General features: G+C 40.8%; 1 protein-coding gene across 6 annotated transcripts in view; it reads right to left on the bottom strand.

The window, feature by feature from the left end:
- The window catches only part of LOC115145297 (DENN domain-containing protein 1B-like), a 180,323-nt gene that overhangs the window by 74,879 nt on the left and 87,674 nt on the right, over positions 1-17,770 (bottom strand). For 5 of the 6 annotated variants that reach the window (XM_065003186.1, XM_029686761.2, XM_029686759.2 and 2 more), the window contains 2 exons: positions 8,361-8,430; positions 4,290-4,370 (listed from right to left, as the gene is read on the bottom strand). In XM_065003186.1, the coding sequence (XP_064859258.1) occupies positions 4,290-4,370; positions 8,361-8,430 (151 nt within the window). The remainder of the gene's footprint in view (positions 1-4,289; positions 4,371-8,360; positions 8,431-17,770) is intronic. The other variant, XM_029686763.2, reaches the window with a different exon arrangement.

The following is a 17,770-nucleotide window of genomic DNA, read 5'->3' on the forward strand; positions in this document are numbered from 1 at the left end:
TATCAAGGCAAAGGGTGGCTACTTTGAAGAATCTCAAATATAACATATATTTAGATTTGTTTAACACTTCTTTGGTTACTACTATATGTGTTATTTAAGTTTTGATGTAGAAAATAATAAAAATAAAGAAACTTTGAATGAGTCCAAACTTTTGACTGGTACTGTTTGTCACCTATTACTGTTCCAAAATTATTTTAAAATAAATAAATAGATACTTTAACTTAATGTTGGCGCTCTAAACATACGCAAACAGCCATTTCAAAAGTGCAGAGCTTGTGCAACGTGCCATGCTGTCATTTTTTTCCTATTACAGGAATGATATATACTGATCAAAAATATAAATGCAACATGTAAAGTGTTGGTCCAATGTTTAATGAGCTGAAATAAATAAAAAAAATACATTTTTTTTTTAAATGTTCATTTCTCTACCATAAACTGCCTCCAACAAATTTGACAGTACGTCCAACCGGCGTCACGCCTGCAGACAACGCCAGCCTAGGACCTCCACATCCGTCTTCTTCACCTATGGGATCGTCTGATGGTGGGTGGGTGGGTGGGTGGGTGGATGCTGAGGAGTATTTCTGTCTGTAATAAAGTCCTTTTGTGGGGAAAAACTCATTCTGATTGGCTGGGCCTTGCAATCCAGTGGGTGGGCCTGGCTGCCAAGTGGGTGGGCCTATGTCGTCCCAGGCCCACCCATGGCTGCACCCCGCCAAATCGTGTGAAATCCATAGATAAGGTCTCATTCATTTATTTCAATAGACTAATTTCCTTATATGAACAGTAACTCAGTAAAATCGTTTACATTTTTGCATGTTGCGTTTATACTTTTGTTCAGTATACATTTGAGGAGAAAGCAAAGTCTCTACCTAGCCAATGATGTACATTTTTCCCTGTCTGGTTCCGAGTTCGTCCACTAGACAGCAGTAGGATATCACATGACGTCTCTTGGCCACTTGAAACCAGTTGCGATGGGTTTGGGTAGTGAGTCACTGTGCCAAAATGGCAATCAGGGAAATCAGGGAAATAAATTAAATAAGACGCGCGCAGGTGAGGAAACCTCGAACAACTTTTCCCATTCACTTTTCCTATCGTAAACGACGAAGTAGATCAATGGCGCATGTGGAGGATGCATACAAGCTAATGTGCAAGGAGAAGGAAATGCATTGCTTTACAATGAACATCAGGGTATACCCTTTCTATGCATACTAAATGTTTGCACTTTTGGTGGATTGACCTGCATTGCATACTCTATGAATGACCATATTGCGCATGATTTATGGCCAGCAGTAATATTTGAGTTTGATTTCCAAAAAGACAAGGACTGTAGCGTTCAAATGATGTCACTTTCAATTGTCTGACAAAAATATGTTGTGGGGGGAGTGCCCCCAAACTCGCTGGAAAACTTGCTGGACCCGGTACCAACCACTCAAGAGTTTAACAGCTTAATGTCACTTGTATTTCTAAACAAAGTGTAAGCCCAGTCTCCTCACCTACAGTTGAAGTCGGAAGTTCACATACACTTAGGTTGGAATCATTAAAACTCATTTTTCAACCAATACACACATTTCTTGTAAACAAACTAGTTTTGGCAAGTTGGTTAGATCATCTACTTTGTGCATGACACAAGTCATTTTTCCAAAAATTGTTTACAGACATATTATTTCACTTATAATTCCAGTGGGTCAGATTCCAGTGGGTCAGACGTTTACATACACTAAGTTGACTGTGCCTTTAAACAGCTTGGAAAATTACAGACAATTATGTCATGGCTTCAGAAGCTTCTGATAGGCTAATTGACATAATTTGTGTCAATTGGAGGTGTACCTGTGGATGTATTTCAAGGCCTACCTTCAAACTCAGTGCCTCTTTGCTTGACATTATGGGAAAATCAAGATAAATCAGACAAAACCAAAAATAATTGTAGACCTCCACAAGTCTGGTTCATCCTTGGGAGCAATTTCCAAACACCTGAACGTACCATGTTCATCTGTACAAACAATAGAACGCAAGTAGAAACACCATGGGACCACACAGCCATCATACCGCTCAGGAATGAGACGCATTTGGTCTACTTTGGTGCGAAAAGTGCAAATCAATGCCAGAACAACAGCAAAGGACCTTGTGAAGATGCTGGAGGAAACAGGTAGAAAAGTATCTATAGCCACAGTAAAACGAGTCCTATATCGACATAACCCGAAAGCCACTGCTCCAAAACCACCATAAAAAAGTCAGACTACAGTCTGCAACTGCACATGGGGACAAATATCATACTTTTTTGGAGAAATGTCCTCTGGTCTGATGAAACAAAAATAGAACTGTTTGGCCATAATGACCATCGTTATGTTTGGAGGAAAAAGAGGGACGCTTGCAAGCCGAAGAACACCATCCCAACCATGAAGCACGGGGGTGGTAGCATCATGTTGTGGGGGTGCTTTGCTGTAGGAGGGACTGGTGCACTTCACAAAATAGATGGCTTCATGAGGAAGGACAATAATGTGGATATATTAAAATAACATCTCAAGACATCAGTCAGGAAGTTAAAGCTTGGTCGCAAATGGGTTTTCAAAATGGACAGTGACCCCAAGCATACTTCCAAAGTTGTGGCAAAATAGCTTAACCTCTTGCTTCTACTCGGGACGCTTGCGTCCCAACTAGAGCTCTGGAAATGCAAATGCGCTACGCTAAATGCTAATAGTATTAGTTAAAACTCAAAAGTTCATTAAAATACACATGCAGGGTATCGAATTAAAGCTACACTCGTTGTGAATCCAGGCAACAAGTCAGATTTTTAAAATGCTTTTCGGCGAAAGCATGAGAAGCTATTATCTGATAGCATGTAACACCCCAAAAGACCCACAGGGGACGTAAACAAAATAATTAGCATTTCGGCGTTACACAAACCGCACAATAAAATAGAAAACATTCATTACCTTTCACCATCTTCTTTGTTGGCACTCCTAGATGTCCCATAAACACTATTTGGGTCTTTATTTCGATTAAATCGGTCCATATAAAGCCTAGATATCGTTATATGTAGACTGTGTGATAAACGAAAAAAACATCGTTTCAAAACGTAACGTCATTTTTTAAAATTCAAAAAGTCGACGATAAACTTTCACAAAACACTTCGAAATACGTTTGTAATGCAACTTTAGGTATTAGTAAACGTTAATAAGCGATACAATTCATCAGGAGGCGATGTAAAGATCATTAGCTCTCCGTCTGGAAAAATGTCCAGCTAGAAACTCAACGAAAATATCCGGTCCTAGACCCGAGGAGATACGGTGCCCTGCATGTGTTTGACCAAGAAAAAACTCGAATGGAAATGACAAGACTCTAGACACCGTGTGGAAGCTGTAGGTACTGCAACCTCAGTCAATTAATTGTGGTTCACCTTTATCAATGGGTTCAAGTAGCGCATGGATATATTTTCCCATTTTCAGTGATCAGTTTTTCCTGTGCTTTTCGATGTAAATGCCGTTCTGGTAAAGCCACAGCAGTGATTTAACCAGTTTTATAAACGTCTGAGTGTTTTCTATCCACACAGACTAAGCAAATGCATATACTATATTCCTGGCATGAGTAGCAGGGCGCTGAAATGTTGCGCGATTTTTAACAGAATGTTCAAAAAAGTAGAGGGTCGACTTAAGAGGTGAAGGACAACAAAGTCAAGGTACTGGAGTGGCCATCACAAAGCCCTGACCTCAATCCCACAGAACATTTGTGGGCAGAACTGAAAAGGCGTGTGCGAGCAAGGAGGCCTACAAACCTGACTCAGTTACACCAGCTCTGTCAGGAGGAATGGGTCAAAATTCACCCAACTTATTGTGGGAAGCTTGTGGAAGGCTACCCGAAACATTTAACCCAAGTTAAACAATTTAAAAGGCAATGTGACCCACTGGGAATGTGATGAAAGAAATAAAAGCTGAAATAAATAATTTTCTCTTAACTTTATTCTGACATTTCACATTCTTAAAATAAAGTGGTGATCCTAATTTACCTAAAACAGGGAATTTTTATCAGGATTAAATGTCAGGAATTGTGAAAAACTGAGTTTAAATATATTTGGCTAAGGTGTATGTAAACTTCAGACTTCAACTGTATTTATTACTCCACTCTTCCTTATCCAAGCTCTCCTCTAGCTCACTCTCATCTCGCCACTCTCTTTTCACTAACCCATCTGTCTCAACTATATCTCCCATATTTCCTCACTATTCTCTCCTCCCTCCGTTTTCCCCCTCCCTCTTCTTTGCAGTGTACAGCTCAAGTGGTCCCACTGTACTTACCACACTCAGGTTGACTGGGGTGAAGGGCTTTGGCACCGGCAAGCTGTACAGTGAGTTCAGCATGTCATTCAGCTCATTCTCCTTAGAACACACCATAAATCACACTCAATAAGAATAATACAAATTATACAAATGTAAAACCATGTGTCACACACACCCACACACGCGCGCACACACACACCCACCCAGTACCAATCAAACGTTTGGACACACCTACTCATTCAAGGCTTTTTCTTTATGTTTACTATTTTCTACATTGTAGAATAATAGTGAGAACATCAAAACTATGAAATAACGCATATGGAATCATGTAGTTACCAAAAAAGTTCTAAACAAATCCAAATATATTTTATATTTGAGATTCTTTAAAGTAGCCACCCTTTGCCTTGACAGCTTTGCACATTATTGGCATTCTCTCAACCGGCTTCATGAGGTAGTCACCTGGAATACATTGTTAATTTGCGGAATTTCTTTCCATCTTAATGCATTTGAGCCAATCAGTTGTGTTGTGACAAGGTAGGGGTGGTTTACAGAAGATAGCCCTATTTGGTAAAAAAAACAAGTCCATATTATGGTAAGAACAGCTCAAATAAGAAAAGAGAAACAGCAGTCCATCATTATATTAAGACATGAAGGTCAGTCAACGCGGAAAATGTCAATAACTACTAAAGTTTCTTAAAGTGCAGTCTCAAAAACCATAAAGTGCTACGAAAGGAAGACCCAGAGTTACCGCTGCTGTAGAGGATAAGTTCATTAGAGTTACCAGCCTTAGAAATTGCAGCCCAATAAATACTTCACAGAGTTCAAGGAACAGACACATCTCAAACAAATCAAAGTTTGTCACGTGCGCAGAACACAACAGATGTAGACCTTACAGTGAAATGCTTACTTACAGGCTCTAACCAATACTGCAAAAAAGCTATTAGGTGAACAATAGGTAAGTAAAGAAATAAAACAACAGTAAAAAGACAGGCTATATCCAGTAGCGAGGCTACATACAGACACCGGTTAGTCAGGCTGATTGAGGTAGTATGTACATGTAGATATGGTTAAAGTGACTATGCATATATGAAAAACTGAGTTAACAACTGTTCGGAGGAGACTGCGTAAATCAGGCCTTCATGGTCGAATTCAAAGAAACCACTACTAAAGGACACCAATAAGAAGAAGTGACTTGCTTGGGCCAAGAAACACGAGCAATGGATATTAGACTGGTGGAAATCTGTCCTTTGGTCTGATGAGTCCAAATTTCTGATTTTTGATTCCAACCATCATGTCGTTGTGAGACGCAGAGTAGGTGAATGGATGATCTCTGTATGTGTGGTTCCCACCGTGCCTTGCTGTTGACACTTTCGTGATTTATTGAAAATCAAGGCACACTTAACCAGCATGGCTATCACAGCATTCTGCAGCGATACGCCATCCCATCTGGTTTGCGCTTAGTTGGGACTATCATTTTTTTTTTACATGACAATGACTCAAAACAAACCTCCAGGCTGTGTAAGGGCTTTTGACCAAGAAGGAGAGGGATGGAGTGCTGCATCAGAAGACCTGGCCTCCACAATCACCCGACCTCAACCCAACTGAGATAGTTTGGGATGAGTTGGACCACAGAGTGAAGCAAAAACAGCCAACAAGTGCTCAGCATATGTGAGAACTCCTTCAAGACTGTTGGAAAAGCATTCATCATGAAGCTGATTGAGAGAATGCCAAGAGTGTGCAGAACTGTCATCAAGGCAATGGGTGGCTACTTTGAAGAATCTAAAATCTAAAAGATTTGTTTAACACTTTCTTGGTTACTACATGAGTTATATGTGTTATTTCATAGTTTTGATGTCTTCACTATTATTCTACAATGTAGAAAATAATACAAATAAAGAAAAACACTGGAATGAGTAGGTGTGTCCAAACTTTTGACTGGTACTGTATATAACTTAACAACAAAAACCAAAAGACACAGACACACAAAAATGTAATCTGATATTGTATGTCAACTCATGAGCGATTTGAAAAGGCGCTGACGGTGTGGCTGGCAAGTAGCTGGGAGCAGGGCACTGGAAGCTGAGTGTGTTCCTCCAAGGGCACGACACACAGCGTTTAACGAGCGGCGAGGAGGAGGTTAAGAAAAAGAGGCAGAGCGATGTGTCCGGCCACAGCAGAGGACCGTTACCCAGTGCTGATTTAGGACCTACTGTACAAGGGCTGGGGTTCTGATGTGTAGTTACCCAGAAGTCTGTGCCACTAAACAGGCACCGTCATCACACATCTTTTCCTGGATGAACTCTCTGAATTACTTGTCTAGTTACTGTTATAATGATAAAGAGCACAGTATAATTGGAATAGAGGTTGCTAAGACATAATTACGTAGTCACTAAGACCGGTTACTAAGACAAAGAAAAAAGGTTCTTATTTCTGAAAAATATTTTGGCTTCAGACAATTTCTGTCTCTTCTGAATGACAGTTTTTGACGGTGGAGCTTTAACATTAGTGTGTATGCCTGCGTGTGACTATGTGTGTGAAACGGTGTGTGTGTGTGGGAGAGAGTGAGAGTGAGAGAGAGTGTGTGTGATAGACAGTGAGAGAGTGTGAGATTAAACAGCCTCCTGTCACGAGAGGCTGAATGCTCACACGCATGGTCAGTAACCGGGCTGAGCCTGAGGAAACACTTAATTTACCCCTGGCCCTAAACCCTCATCGCTACGGTCTCCCCTCGTCTGTCAACATCCCTCCATCGCCTTGCAACAGCAGGGTAAATATAAACCAAATCATGCACACCAACACTGCAGTCACCCAACATTTACACACACACACACATATCTCATCTATCTCTTACCGAATCCCTCTTTCACTCTCTATCTCTCTCTGCTTCAGAGCAGAGATAAAGATGAACATAGAAATGTTCACACAAACAAAGGACTTATTATTTGACAGAAAATAGCATTTACACTTGTCCTCTACTTTTGTTTTGACTGAAAATGACATCTGTCAAAGAAATCCATCCATAAATTAATTTACAGTACTATACTTCAGTTCAAATCAAATACAGTACTGTCTGTGACATATAAAGAAATTGACATTTTATAAGGAATATAGAAGCGATTATTGTGTGTATATATATATATATATATATATATATATATATATATATTTATATTTATATATATACACACACACATACATACATACACTTTATACAATAAATATATATGCATAAAAAATACATTCAAGATTCTAAAAGCAGGAGAGCAGGCTAATGACCGCCTGTGCTCTGATTGGTTGAAGTGTTGCGTGACATGTACTGTTTCCTGTACCCCCTGAACCTGCGCCTGTGTGATTGTGTGTGCGAGAGTATGGGCGTGTGTGTGTGTTGGGGAGGCTCTGTCCCCTTCACCCCTCTCTCAGCATAGTAGCTTTGAGGAAGCAAAGCTACATGACAGCACACTGATGGCACTCCTTAGTCCCAGCTCCCAACCGCTCCCTTCCTCTCTCAGTCTCCCTCTCCCCCTGTTCGCTCTCCCTCCTTTCTCGCGCTCTGGTATAAACACTGCCTCATCAATTCCACTTTACGCTAGCTGCACATTTTTCCCCATTTCTTTTATACATTCCCTGAACTTCTTTCCCTCTGTTACTGAAATAGTTTGGCAAAGTGTGTGTGTATTCCTAAACTGTTTGTTGTTTTCCAGTAAATCATCAGGAGTTGACTTCTAGCTCTAAATCAGCGTTTGGTCTGTGAAATGTCAACATCGCTGACTCAAAAAACTCAGAGCCAAGCCAAGCCCGACTCTCTCTCCCCCAGCTCAGCCCCATTTACAAACAAACAGAACACTGCTAACAACTTACAACAACATGGCTCTCACAACCAGCTACTGTACATACAACCTTAAACTGCTACTGTGTGCAACACAAGATCATGCCCAACAGAAGCTGATGAAAAGTAGCGTACTAGTCTATTGTTGGTTGGTGACTTCTGCTACATGCCACATCTTGTACCTCAATATCAGGTTTGCTAACCATGAGTCTTATGAAATGTCCTAAAGGAGGTACTGTACAGAGACATGAAGGCCGTATCACCTGGTTTTTGGTTAGGTAATCTGCTAGTGTGTTCAGGAACTTGTAGTAGATCTCAAACCAGGGGAGATAACTGCAAGAGAGAAAGAACACAAAATGCACATTTACAATCAATCCATAATTCAAATGAATATTCAACTATTTTGCTATATTTCACAATAAAAACACAAATATTTAAATTCAATTGTTGGGTTTTCTTATCAGACAAAGTGGGCTATGGACACAGCCATGTATAGCCCGCCTACTACGGTTAGAAATAGATATATAGGTCTACAATATACTGTAAATACGCTCTAATACTATGTCATTACGACATTCTTCGTATTTTGGGCTATTTGCAGGGGAGGTAGAGAGGCAGGCTTTAGTCTAAAGGCGGTGGGTTGGAGAGGAAAAGACGGGAGGTAGAGACTGGCTTTAGTTTCTTCAACCCAACACGACTGGGCCAACGAAAGCTGTGGTAGAGGAGGACGAGGAGGGATGCCATGGTTTACAAGCATACTGATCCCAGATGCACAGTCAGGGTCAGCCCAAGCCAACACACAGATGCACAGTCCAGGCTCAGCCCAAGCCAACACACAGATGCACAGTCCAGGCTCAGCCCAAGCCAACACACAGATGCACAGTCCAGGCTCAGCCCAAGCCAACACACAGATGCACAGTCCAGGCTCAGCCCAAGACAACACACAGATGCACAGAAAGAAAAGCACTACCCACTGCCCCTTTTCACTTTTCCCCCCTCTCTTTTCCCTCTCTCCAGCCCTTATTTACATTTTAAAATAGACATTCCTTCTGGTTTTTCCTTATCAAATTCATGTTAAATAAATAAATAAAATGAACAAACTAAAAACAAAAATTATACTGTAGTGTTTGTGTTATAGCTAATCGCAAAATACACCCACCAGAAGCCAAATGCATCTGCAACATGGCTTTCTTTATACGGTTGACATATTCTTGGCGGAGTTAGTTGACTTCCTTTTGAGGTGGAATATGGCCAACATTTTGTTTTGGCTTGAAGGTTGCTCAGAAGAGAGAGCTCAGTGCATGTATAATGTTATGCAATCAAATAATACAAATGTGGTGAGGTATCGAAGTGAGGCATTGCATAATGACGTTGGATTATGTCTCGTTTATCATTCATCACAAAAAAAAAAAAGATGCTTTATTAACTTTCATTAACTGAATGAAAGTGAAATATAAGAACAAAGAAATGAATGAATATTGTCAAAATGAAACTTACACTAATGCATGCTGCATTAACAAAAGTCACTTGTTAAATTGAAATGGCTACCTGGCTGAAATGGCTAACAAAAATTCACCGCACGAAAAAATCACAATGAAACTTGAATGAAAATGTGTATGTGTGTGAGAGACTTTTATTAGCCAGGGAAGTCCTGTAGAGGGAGACAGGGGGATACTGGGTAGTTCTCAGGGCATGGGTCACTGGCTGCTCTGCAGACTGGAATTAACGCACAACAAGAAAAAAACAATAAAGTCAACCTAATGCAAATGTTCATATCACTAAATCTACAAGGGGGCCAATGACACGGCGGTTCCCAGGCAAGTGCAGCCAAGCACACCAATCAGAGGGCCTGAGTGACCATTAACCTGAAACAATCAGCTCCTTAACATGTCAATATTTTGACGTCCGCATGAAGAGCTCACCGTAATCAGGTCACACTCTGCAAACCCAAAATGTAACATGCATGTGTGAACTATAAAATTGACATGCTGGCTGGACATTAAACATATAAAGATGCCATGCTTTCAAACAAATAGGCAGTGGATGTTTCCATGGGCTCGAGGCAGGGATGGGCAAAAAATGACAATGACTAAATACCTTAAAGATCAATGTATCAAAATGAACTAGAAAATACTTGAAATGTTTTAAATTCAAATACATGTATTTTGTATTTTAAAATACAGAAATACATTAGCAAGTAGCTGGCCCAAAGAGCAACGACATTCTCAGTAAAGGTTACAGAAACCTTTCACTTGCTATGACTGTGATTATGTTGTTCTTTATCTACCTTAGTTGAATTCACCGACTGTAAGTCACTCTGGACAAGAGTGTCTGCTAAATGACCAAAAATGAACTGTAAATTCACACTGGTTATTGTTATTGGCCTTGTTTCAAAGTCATGTCTAGATGGGATACAGCTTAACCTAATTCTCCTAACCTGCTACGCTAATTATCTTAACCTGCTGCGTATGTTCTCCGAAACCTGTTTACGAAAAGTCTATTTTGACAAAAGCTGTATCCCTTCTAGACAAAACCTTGTTTCGGGGCGGAGATCATTAGAATAATACTCAGCATGCTCCATTTTTGTAAACACGTTTATATTTAGTTCATTTAGCAGTGCCATCAGACTTCTGATACCAATGAAAGTGGGGAAACAAAATGGTGAACCACTATAAAAAAAAAATGTTATAGAAAAGTATTTTGGTAGTTCAGCTCAGTGTAATCCAATTGACAAAATACTTAGAAGTAATTCAGATGCATATAACAGAAACACTGCCCATCTCATTGTAGATGTGTTGAAGTTTATTTTCAACATTAAAAGAGGGGGAAAAATCAATACAACCAAAATTAATCCATACAACCAAATGAACATTTTCAAAAAATTCTGAACAGGTCATTGAAACAAAGACCAGTCATTATCAGTCTCATCAGGTCCTTTGTTTACAAAGCCAGGCTCCTGGACACTAATCCTTCACATACCTCTCTCCTCTCTCTCTGTCCAGTCAGGCCTCACACACCGATTGGTGCATGTTTTTGTATAAAACGGATGATTATTTCTGAGGTATTTCCTGTGGTACAGTACCGGTATGTGTTTATTTTTTTCTTAAATGAAGCGATTTAAGAAATCATTGCTCCTCTCCTCAGTTAGCAGCTTAGGTCTGTTTGTGCTTCCTAAATCCCCAGATAGAGAGACATCCATCAATGTGTGTGGAGGCCCGGCTATCTCTCCAGCTGTTTTAAAACACACACATCACTCAAAGTACTGGATACTCCGAGTAAACCAGTTAAGTCTATGGCCAACTCAGAAACCCTCCAACTGTATCTCCTACCACAACACAACCCCTCAGACTGTATCTCCTACCACAACACAACCCCTCAGACTGTATCTCCTACCACAACACAACCCCTCAGACTGCATCTCCTACCACAACACAACCCCCCAGACTGTATCTCCTACCACAACACAACCCCTCAGACTGTATCTCCTACCACAACACAACCCCTCAGACTGTATCTCCTACCACAACACAACCCCTCAGACTGTATCTCCTACCACAACACAACCCTTCAGACTGTATCTCCTACAGCAGGGTTTCCAAAACTCTGTTTTTAATCCCTAGCACTACACAGCTGATTCAAATAACCAACTTAATTACATTTTGATGAGCTTGGTGGTAGTTGAACAAAATTCATATCTTTGTAGTGTTTTCAATAGTTAATAACATTTTTGGCCATGTACTGGTCTAGCTAACTACAGGAACTACACACTACTTTTTGACTAAAATAAAATATGGGTAAAGAACGCCTGAATTTACTTTCTTTTTCGGCATCAGATTATTATTTCAAACATTCTGTCAACATCTGACTCCACTGTTCTGGCAATTTAAGATTTATATATGATACTTTTTCACAAAGTATACTGAATAAAAATATAAAACGCAACATGCAACAATTTCAAATATATACAGTTTATATAAGGAAATGAGTCAATTGAAATAAATAAATTAGGCCCTAATCTATGGATTTCACATGACTGGGAATAGAGATGCATCTGTTGGTCACAGAAACCTTTAAAAAAGGTAGGGGCGTGGATAAGTCCGTATCTGGTGTGACCAGCATTTGCACCATGCAGTGTGACACATCTCCTTTGCATAGAGTTGATCAGGCTGTTGATTGTGGCCTATGGAATGTTGTCCCACTCCTCTTCAATGGTTGTGCGAAGTTGCTGGATATTGGCGGGAACTGCAACATGCTGTCGTCCACGTCGATCCAGAGCATTACAAACATGCTCAATGGGTTTGTGACATTTCTGGTGAGTATGCAGGCCATGGATGAACTTGGACATTTTCAGCTTCCAGGAATTGTGTACAGATCGTTGGGACATGGGGCCGTGCAATAATCATGCTGAAACATGAGGTGATGGAGGCGGATGAATGGCACGACAATGGGCCTTAAGATCTCGGTATCTCTGTGCATTCAAATTGCTATTAATAAAATGGAATTGTGTTTGTTGTCCGTAACATATGCCTGCCCATACCATAACCCCACCGCCACCATGGGGCACTCTGTTGACATCAGCAAAACGCTCGCCCACCATACACATGGTCTTCACACGACACCATGCACATGGTCTGTGGTTGTGAGGCCGGTTGGACATACTGCCAAATTCTCTAAAACAACGTTGGAGGGGGCTTATGGCAGATAAATAAACTTTCAATTCTCTGACAACAGCTCTGGTGGACATTCCTGCAGTCAGCATGCCAATTGTGCACTCCCTCAAAACTTGAGACATCTGTGGCATTGTGTTGTGTGACAAAACTGCACATTTTAGAGTGGCCGTTTATTGTCCCAAGCACCTGTGTAATGATCATGCTGTTTAATCAGCGTCTTGATATGCCACACCTGTCATGTGGATGGATTATCTTTGCAAAGGAGAAATGCTCACTAACTTGGATTTAAACAAATTTGTACCCCAAAACATTTTTATAATATTTTTGTGGGTATGGAAAATTTCAGGGATCTTTTATTTCAGCTCATGAAACATGGAACCAACACTTTACATGTTAAGTTTATATTTTTGTTGAGTGTAGTTTGGATGACGTTAACTAAAGTTACTTTGAAAAAGTAGTTAAGTAAACTATATGTTTAAGGGTAGCTTTATTGTAGTTTAACTTCTTCCAGTGTGAAGTAATTGGTAACTTGGTAAACTATATTTTCATAGTAGCTTCCCCTGCACGGATCCCCTACCACAAAACAACCCGACTGTATCCTCTACACACAAAACAACCCCGCACACTATATCCCCTAACACAACCCCGTCGACTGTATTTCCTGACGACTAATCCTGAATTTAATTTAGTTGCTTGATCAAATACCTCCATGCATCAATCTGAACCTGCTAATCCTATAAATTTGTGTGCGCTGACATCAAAATAAAGTGATTCATGTGTAGGCTGGCACTGGACCAACCCATAGTTTTCTGGGAGCATTCAGAATGGTATGAATGTGTTCACATTCAATAAGTTGTTGGGGAGGAAGCAAATCCAGACTCATCGTGGAAAAGAAATGTTAGTGGGCGAGACGCTTGGCCGAAGCGATGTGGATGGGTAGCCAGGCAACAGACTGTATCCCCTACCACAACACAACCCCTCAGAGACTCTCCCATCTACACATAGATGGGCAGAACAGAAGATATAGGCTAGATGTGGTCAAATCCTTTTCGTTATGTCTTAATTCTTAAGACTTATATTCTCTAAAAGCTCAAATAAATTAACTGGTGTTTTTGTAATGACGCAAATTATGTAATTACCCATAAAAACAAATAGAAGAGAGAGAAGAGAGTTTTTTTCCTGGTGTAGGGATATTACCAGAATAAACAAACTGCAATATCTCAATGCAAATAAATATCTACATATCTTTGGGCAGGTTAGGTTTTCATGTGATAAATAAACTACACCTGTTGGATGTTAAGCGCGGCACTGTTATTCATATTCCCTGGACGGGTCTTAAATCTCCCTTCACACCCACGGCCCTTAGTGAAAGTCAACTTGCACCTTGTAGCCAGCTCACTGGAAGATTTGATTACACCTTTACTTTCCCGGGTCAGAGGTTAAGTACAGGGAAGGAAATGTCCTCCGGCGTCTCGCTAAGTGACCACAAACTGGAACGCCGACGTCCCTAAAAGGGAACCCAGGTCTCACCCGCCAAATAAAATCAAGGAAAACACCTTTTTTCATCTGAGACCCCTCTGACATGTCCAAGGGTGATTTGTCCCTAAATATGAGAGAATGACCAAAAGAGAAAAGAGGAGAGGAGGAAGAAGAGGATGGAGGGGAAGGAAGGAAGGAAGAAAGAGTAAAATCGAAACATTCTGCCTCTTTGAAGAGGTGTTGGCCTGAAGGTAGCGTGGCCCTTTCAGCCTGGGCTTTAGCCGCAGCACAACAAAGACCTGGCCACATAGAACTGTCCTAATCATTAAGCCACTTCCTTGTGTTAGCATAGGTGACAATTCTATACTTGGAGCACCTAAACAATCACAGGGACGCAAACTGTTTTACTTACCTTAGTTTTATATCCGGGGAACAGACACATTAAATAAAAGGTAGCTAGCTAGAAGCCTCCTTTATCGAAAGTGCCTTCAGAAAGTATTCATACCCCTTGACCTTTTCCTCATTTTGTTGCGTTACAATGTGGGATTAAAATAGATTGAATTGTAAAAAAAAAAATCTCAACAATCTACACAAAATACCCCCATAATGAAATAGCAAAAACAGGTTTGTATAAAGTTTTGAACATGTATTACAAACAAAAAAGTTAAATATCACATTTACATAACTATTCAGACCCTTTACTCAGTACTTTGATGAAGCACCTTTGGCAGTGATTACTGCCTTGAATCTTCTTGGGTAATTATGCGCATGCTTGGCACACCTGTATTTGGGGAGTGTCTCTCATTCTTCTCTGCAGATCCTCTCAAGATCTCAGCTTGGATGGGGAGCATTGCTGCACAGCAACAGGGTTCAAGTTCGGGCTCTGGCTGGGCCACTCAAGGACATTCAGAGACTTGTTCCGAAGCCACTCCGAGTTGTCTTGGCTGTGTGCTTAGGGTGGTTGTCCTGTTGGAAGGTGAACCTTCGCCCCAGAGGTCCTGAGCGCTCCGGAGTAGGTTTTCATCAAGGTACTCTCTGTACTTTGCTCCGTTCATCTTTCCCTCGATCCTGACCAGTCTCCCAGTCCCTGTAACTGAAAAACATCCCCACAGCATGATGCTGCCACCACCATGCTTCACCAAAGGCATGGTGCCAGGTTTCATCAGACCAGAGAATCTTGTTTCTCATGGTCTGAGAGTCTTTAGATGTCTTTTGGCAAACTCCAATTGGGATGTCATGTGCCTTTTACTGAGGAGTGGATTCCATCTGGCCACCCTACCATAAAGGCCTGATTGGTGGAGTGCTGCAGAGATGGTTGTCCTTCTGGAAGGTTCTCCCATCTCAACAAAGTAACTCTGCGGCTCTGTCAGAGTGGCCATCACATTCTTGGTCATCTCCCCAACCAAGGCCCTTCTCCCCCGATTTCAGTTTGGCCGGGTGATCAGCTCTAGGAAGAGTATTGGTGGTTCAAACTTGTTCCATTTAAGAATGATGGAGGCCACTGTGTTCGTGGGGACCTTCAATGCTGCAAACATTTTTTGGTACCCTTCCCCAGATCTGTGCCTCGGCACAATCCTGTCTCGAAGCTCTACGGACAATTCCTTCGACCTCAGGGCTTGGTTTTTACTCTGACATGCACTTCCAATTGTGGGACCTTCTATAGACAGGTATGTGCCTTTCCAAATCATGTCCAATCAATTGGATTTACCACAGGGGGACTCAAATCAATTTGTAGAAACATCTCAAGGATGATCAATGGAAACAGGATGCACCTGAGCTTAATTTCGAGTCTCGTAGCAAAGGATCTGAATACTTATGTAAATAAGGTTTTTATGTTTTAAATGTTTAATACATTAGCAAAACTTTCTAAACCCCTGTTCTGTTTTGTTTGTCATTATGGGGTATTGTGTGTAGATTGTTGAGGAAATGTAACGTAATAAATAAGGCTGTAACGTAACAAAATGTGGGAAAAAATCAAAGGGTCTGAATACTTTCTGAATGCACTGTATATATACAGTTGAAGTCGGAAGTTTACATACACCTTAGCCAAATACATTTAATCTCAGTTTTTCACAATATCTGACATTTAATCCAAGTAAAGATTCCCTGTCTTAGGTCAGTTAGGATCACCACTTTATTTTAAGAATTTGAAATGTCAGAATAATAATAGAAATAATTATTTATTTCAGCTTTTATTTCTTTCATCACATTCCCAGTGGGTCAGAAGTTTACATACACTCAATTAGTATTTGGTAGCATTGCCTTTAAATTGTTTAACTTGGGTCAAATGTTCCGGGTAGCCTTCCACAAGCTTCCCACAAAAAGTTGGGTGAATTTTGGCCCATTCCTCCTGATAGAGCTGGTGTAACTGAGTCAGGTTTGTTGGCCTCCTTGCTTGCACACGCTTTTTCAGTTCTGCCCACAAATCTTCTATAGGATTGAGGTCAGGGCTTTGTGATGGCCACTCCAATACCTTGACTTTGTTGTCCTTAAGCTATTCTGCCACAACTTTAGAATGCATTTCCCATTTCGAAGACCCATTTGTGACCAAGCTTTAACTTCCTGACTGATGTCTTGAGATGTTGCTTCAATACATCCACATAATTGTCCTCCCTCATGACGCCATCTATTTTGTGATGTGCACCAGTACCTCCTGCAGCAAAGCACCCCCACAACATGATGCTGCCACCCCTGTGCTTCACGGTTCGAATGGTGTTCTTTGGCTTGCAAGCCTCCCCCTTTATCCTCCAAACATAACGATGGTCATTATGGCCAAACAGTTCTATTTTTGTTTCATCAGACCAGAGGACATTTCTCCAAAAAGTACGATCTTTGTCCCGATGTGGAGTTGCAAAACGTAGTCTGGCTTTCTTATGGCAGTTTTGGAGCAGTGGCTTCTTCCTTGCTGAGCGGCCTTTCAGGTTATGTCGCCATAGGACTTGTTTTACTGTGGATATAGATACTTTTGTACCTGTTTCCTCCAGCATCTTCACAAGGTCCTTTGCTGTTGTTCTGTGATTGATTTGCACATTTCGTACCAAAGTACATTCATCTCTAGGAGACAGAACGTGTCTCCTTCCTGAGCGGCATGACGGCTGTGTGGTCCCATGGTGTTTATACTTACGTACTATTCTTTGTACAGATGAACATGGTACCTTCAGGCATTTGGAAATTGTTCCCAAGGAAGAAACAGACCCGTGGAGGTCTACAATTATTTTTCTCAGGTCTTGGCTGATTTCTTTTGATTTTGATGTGATGATGTCAAGCAAAGAGGCACTGTGTTTCAAGGTAGGCCCTTAAAAACATCCACAGGTACACCTCCAATTGACTCAAATGATGTCAATTAGCCAATCAGAATAAAGCTATGACATCATTTTCTGGAATTTTCCAAGCTGTTTAAAGGCACAGTCAACTCAGTGTATTTAAACTTCTGACCCACTGGAATTGTGATACAGTGAATTATAAGTGAAATAATCTGACTGTAAACAATTGTTGGAAAAATGACTTGTGTCATGCACAAAACT

The sequence above is a fragment of the Oncorhynchus nerka genome, linkage group LG17 (assembly GCF_034236695.1).
Source record: "Oncorhynchus nerka isolate Pitt River linkage group LG17, Oner_Uvic_2.0, whole genome shotgun sequence".
Taxonomy (NCBI): Eukaryota; Metazoa; Chordata; class Actinopteri; order Salmoniformes; family Salmonidae; genus Oncorhynchus; species Oncorhynchus nerka.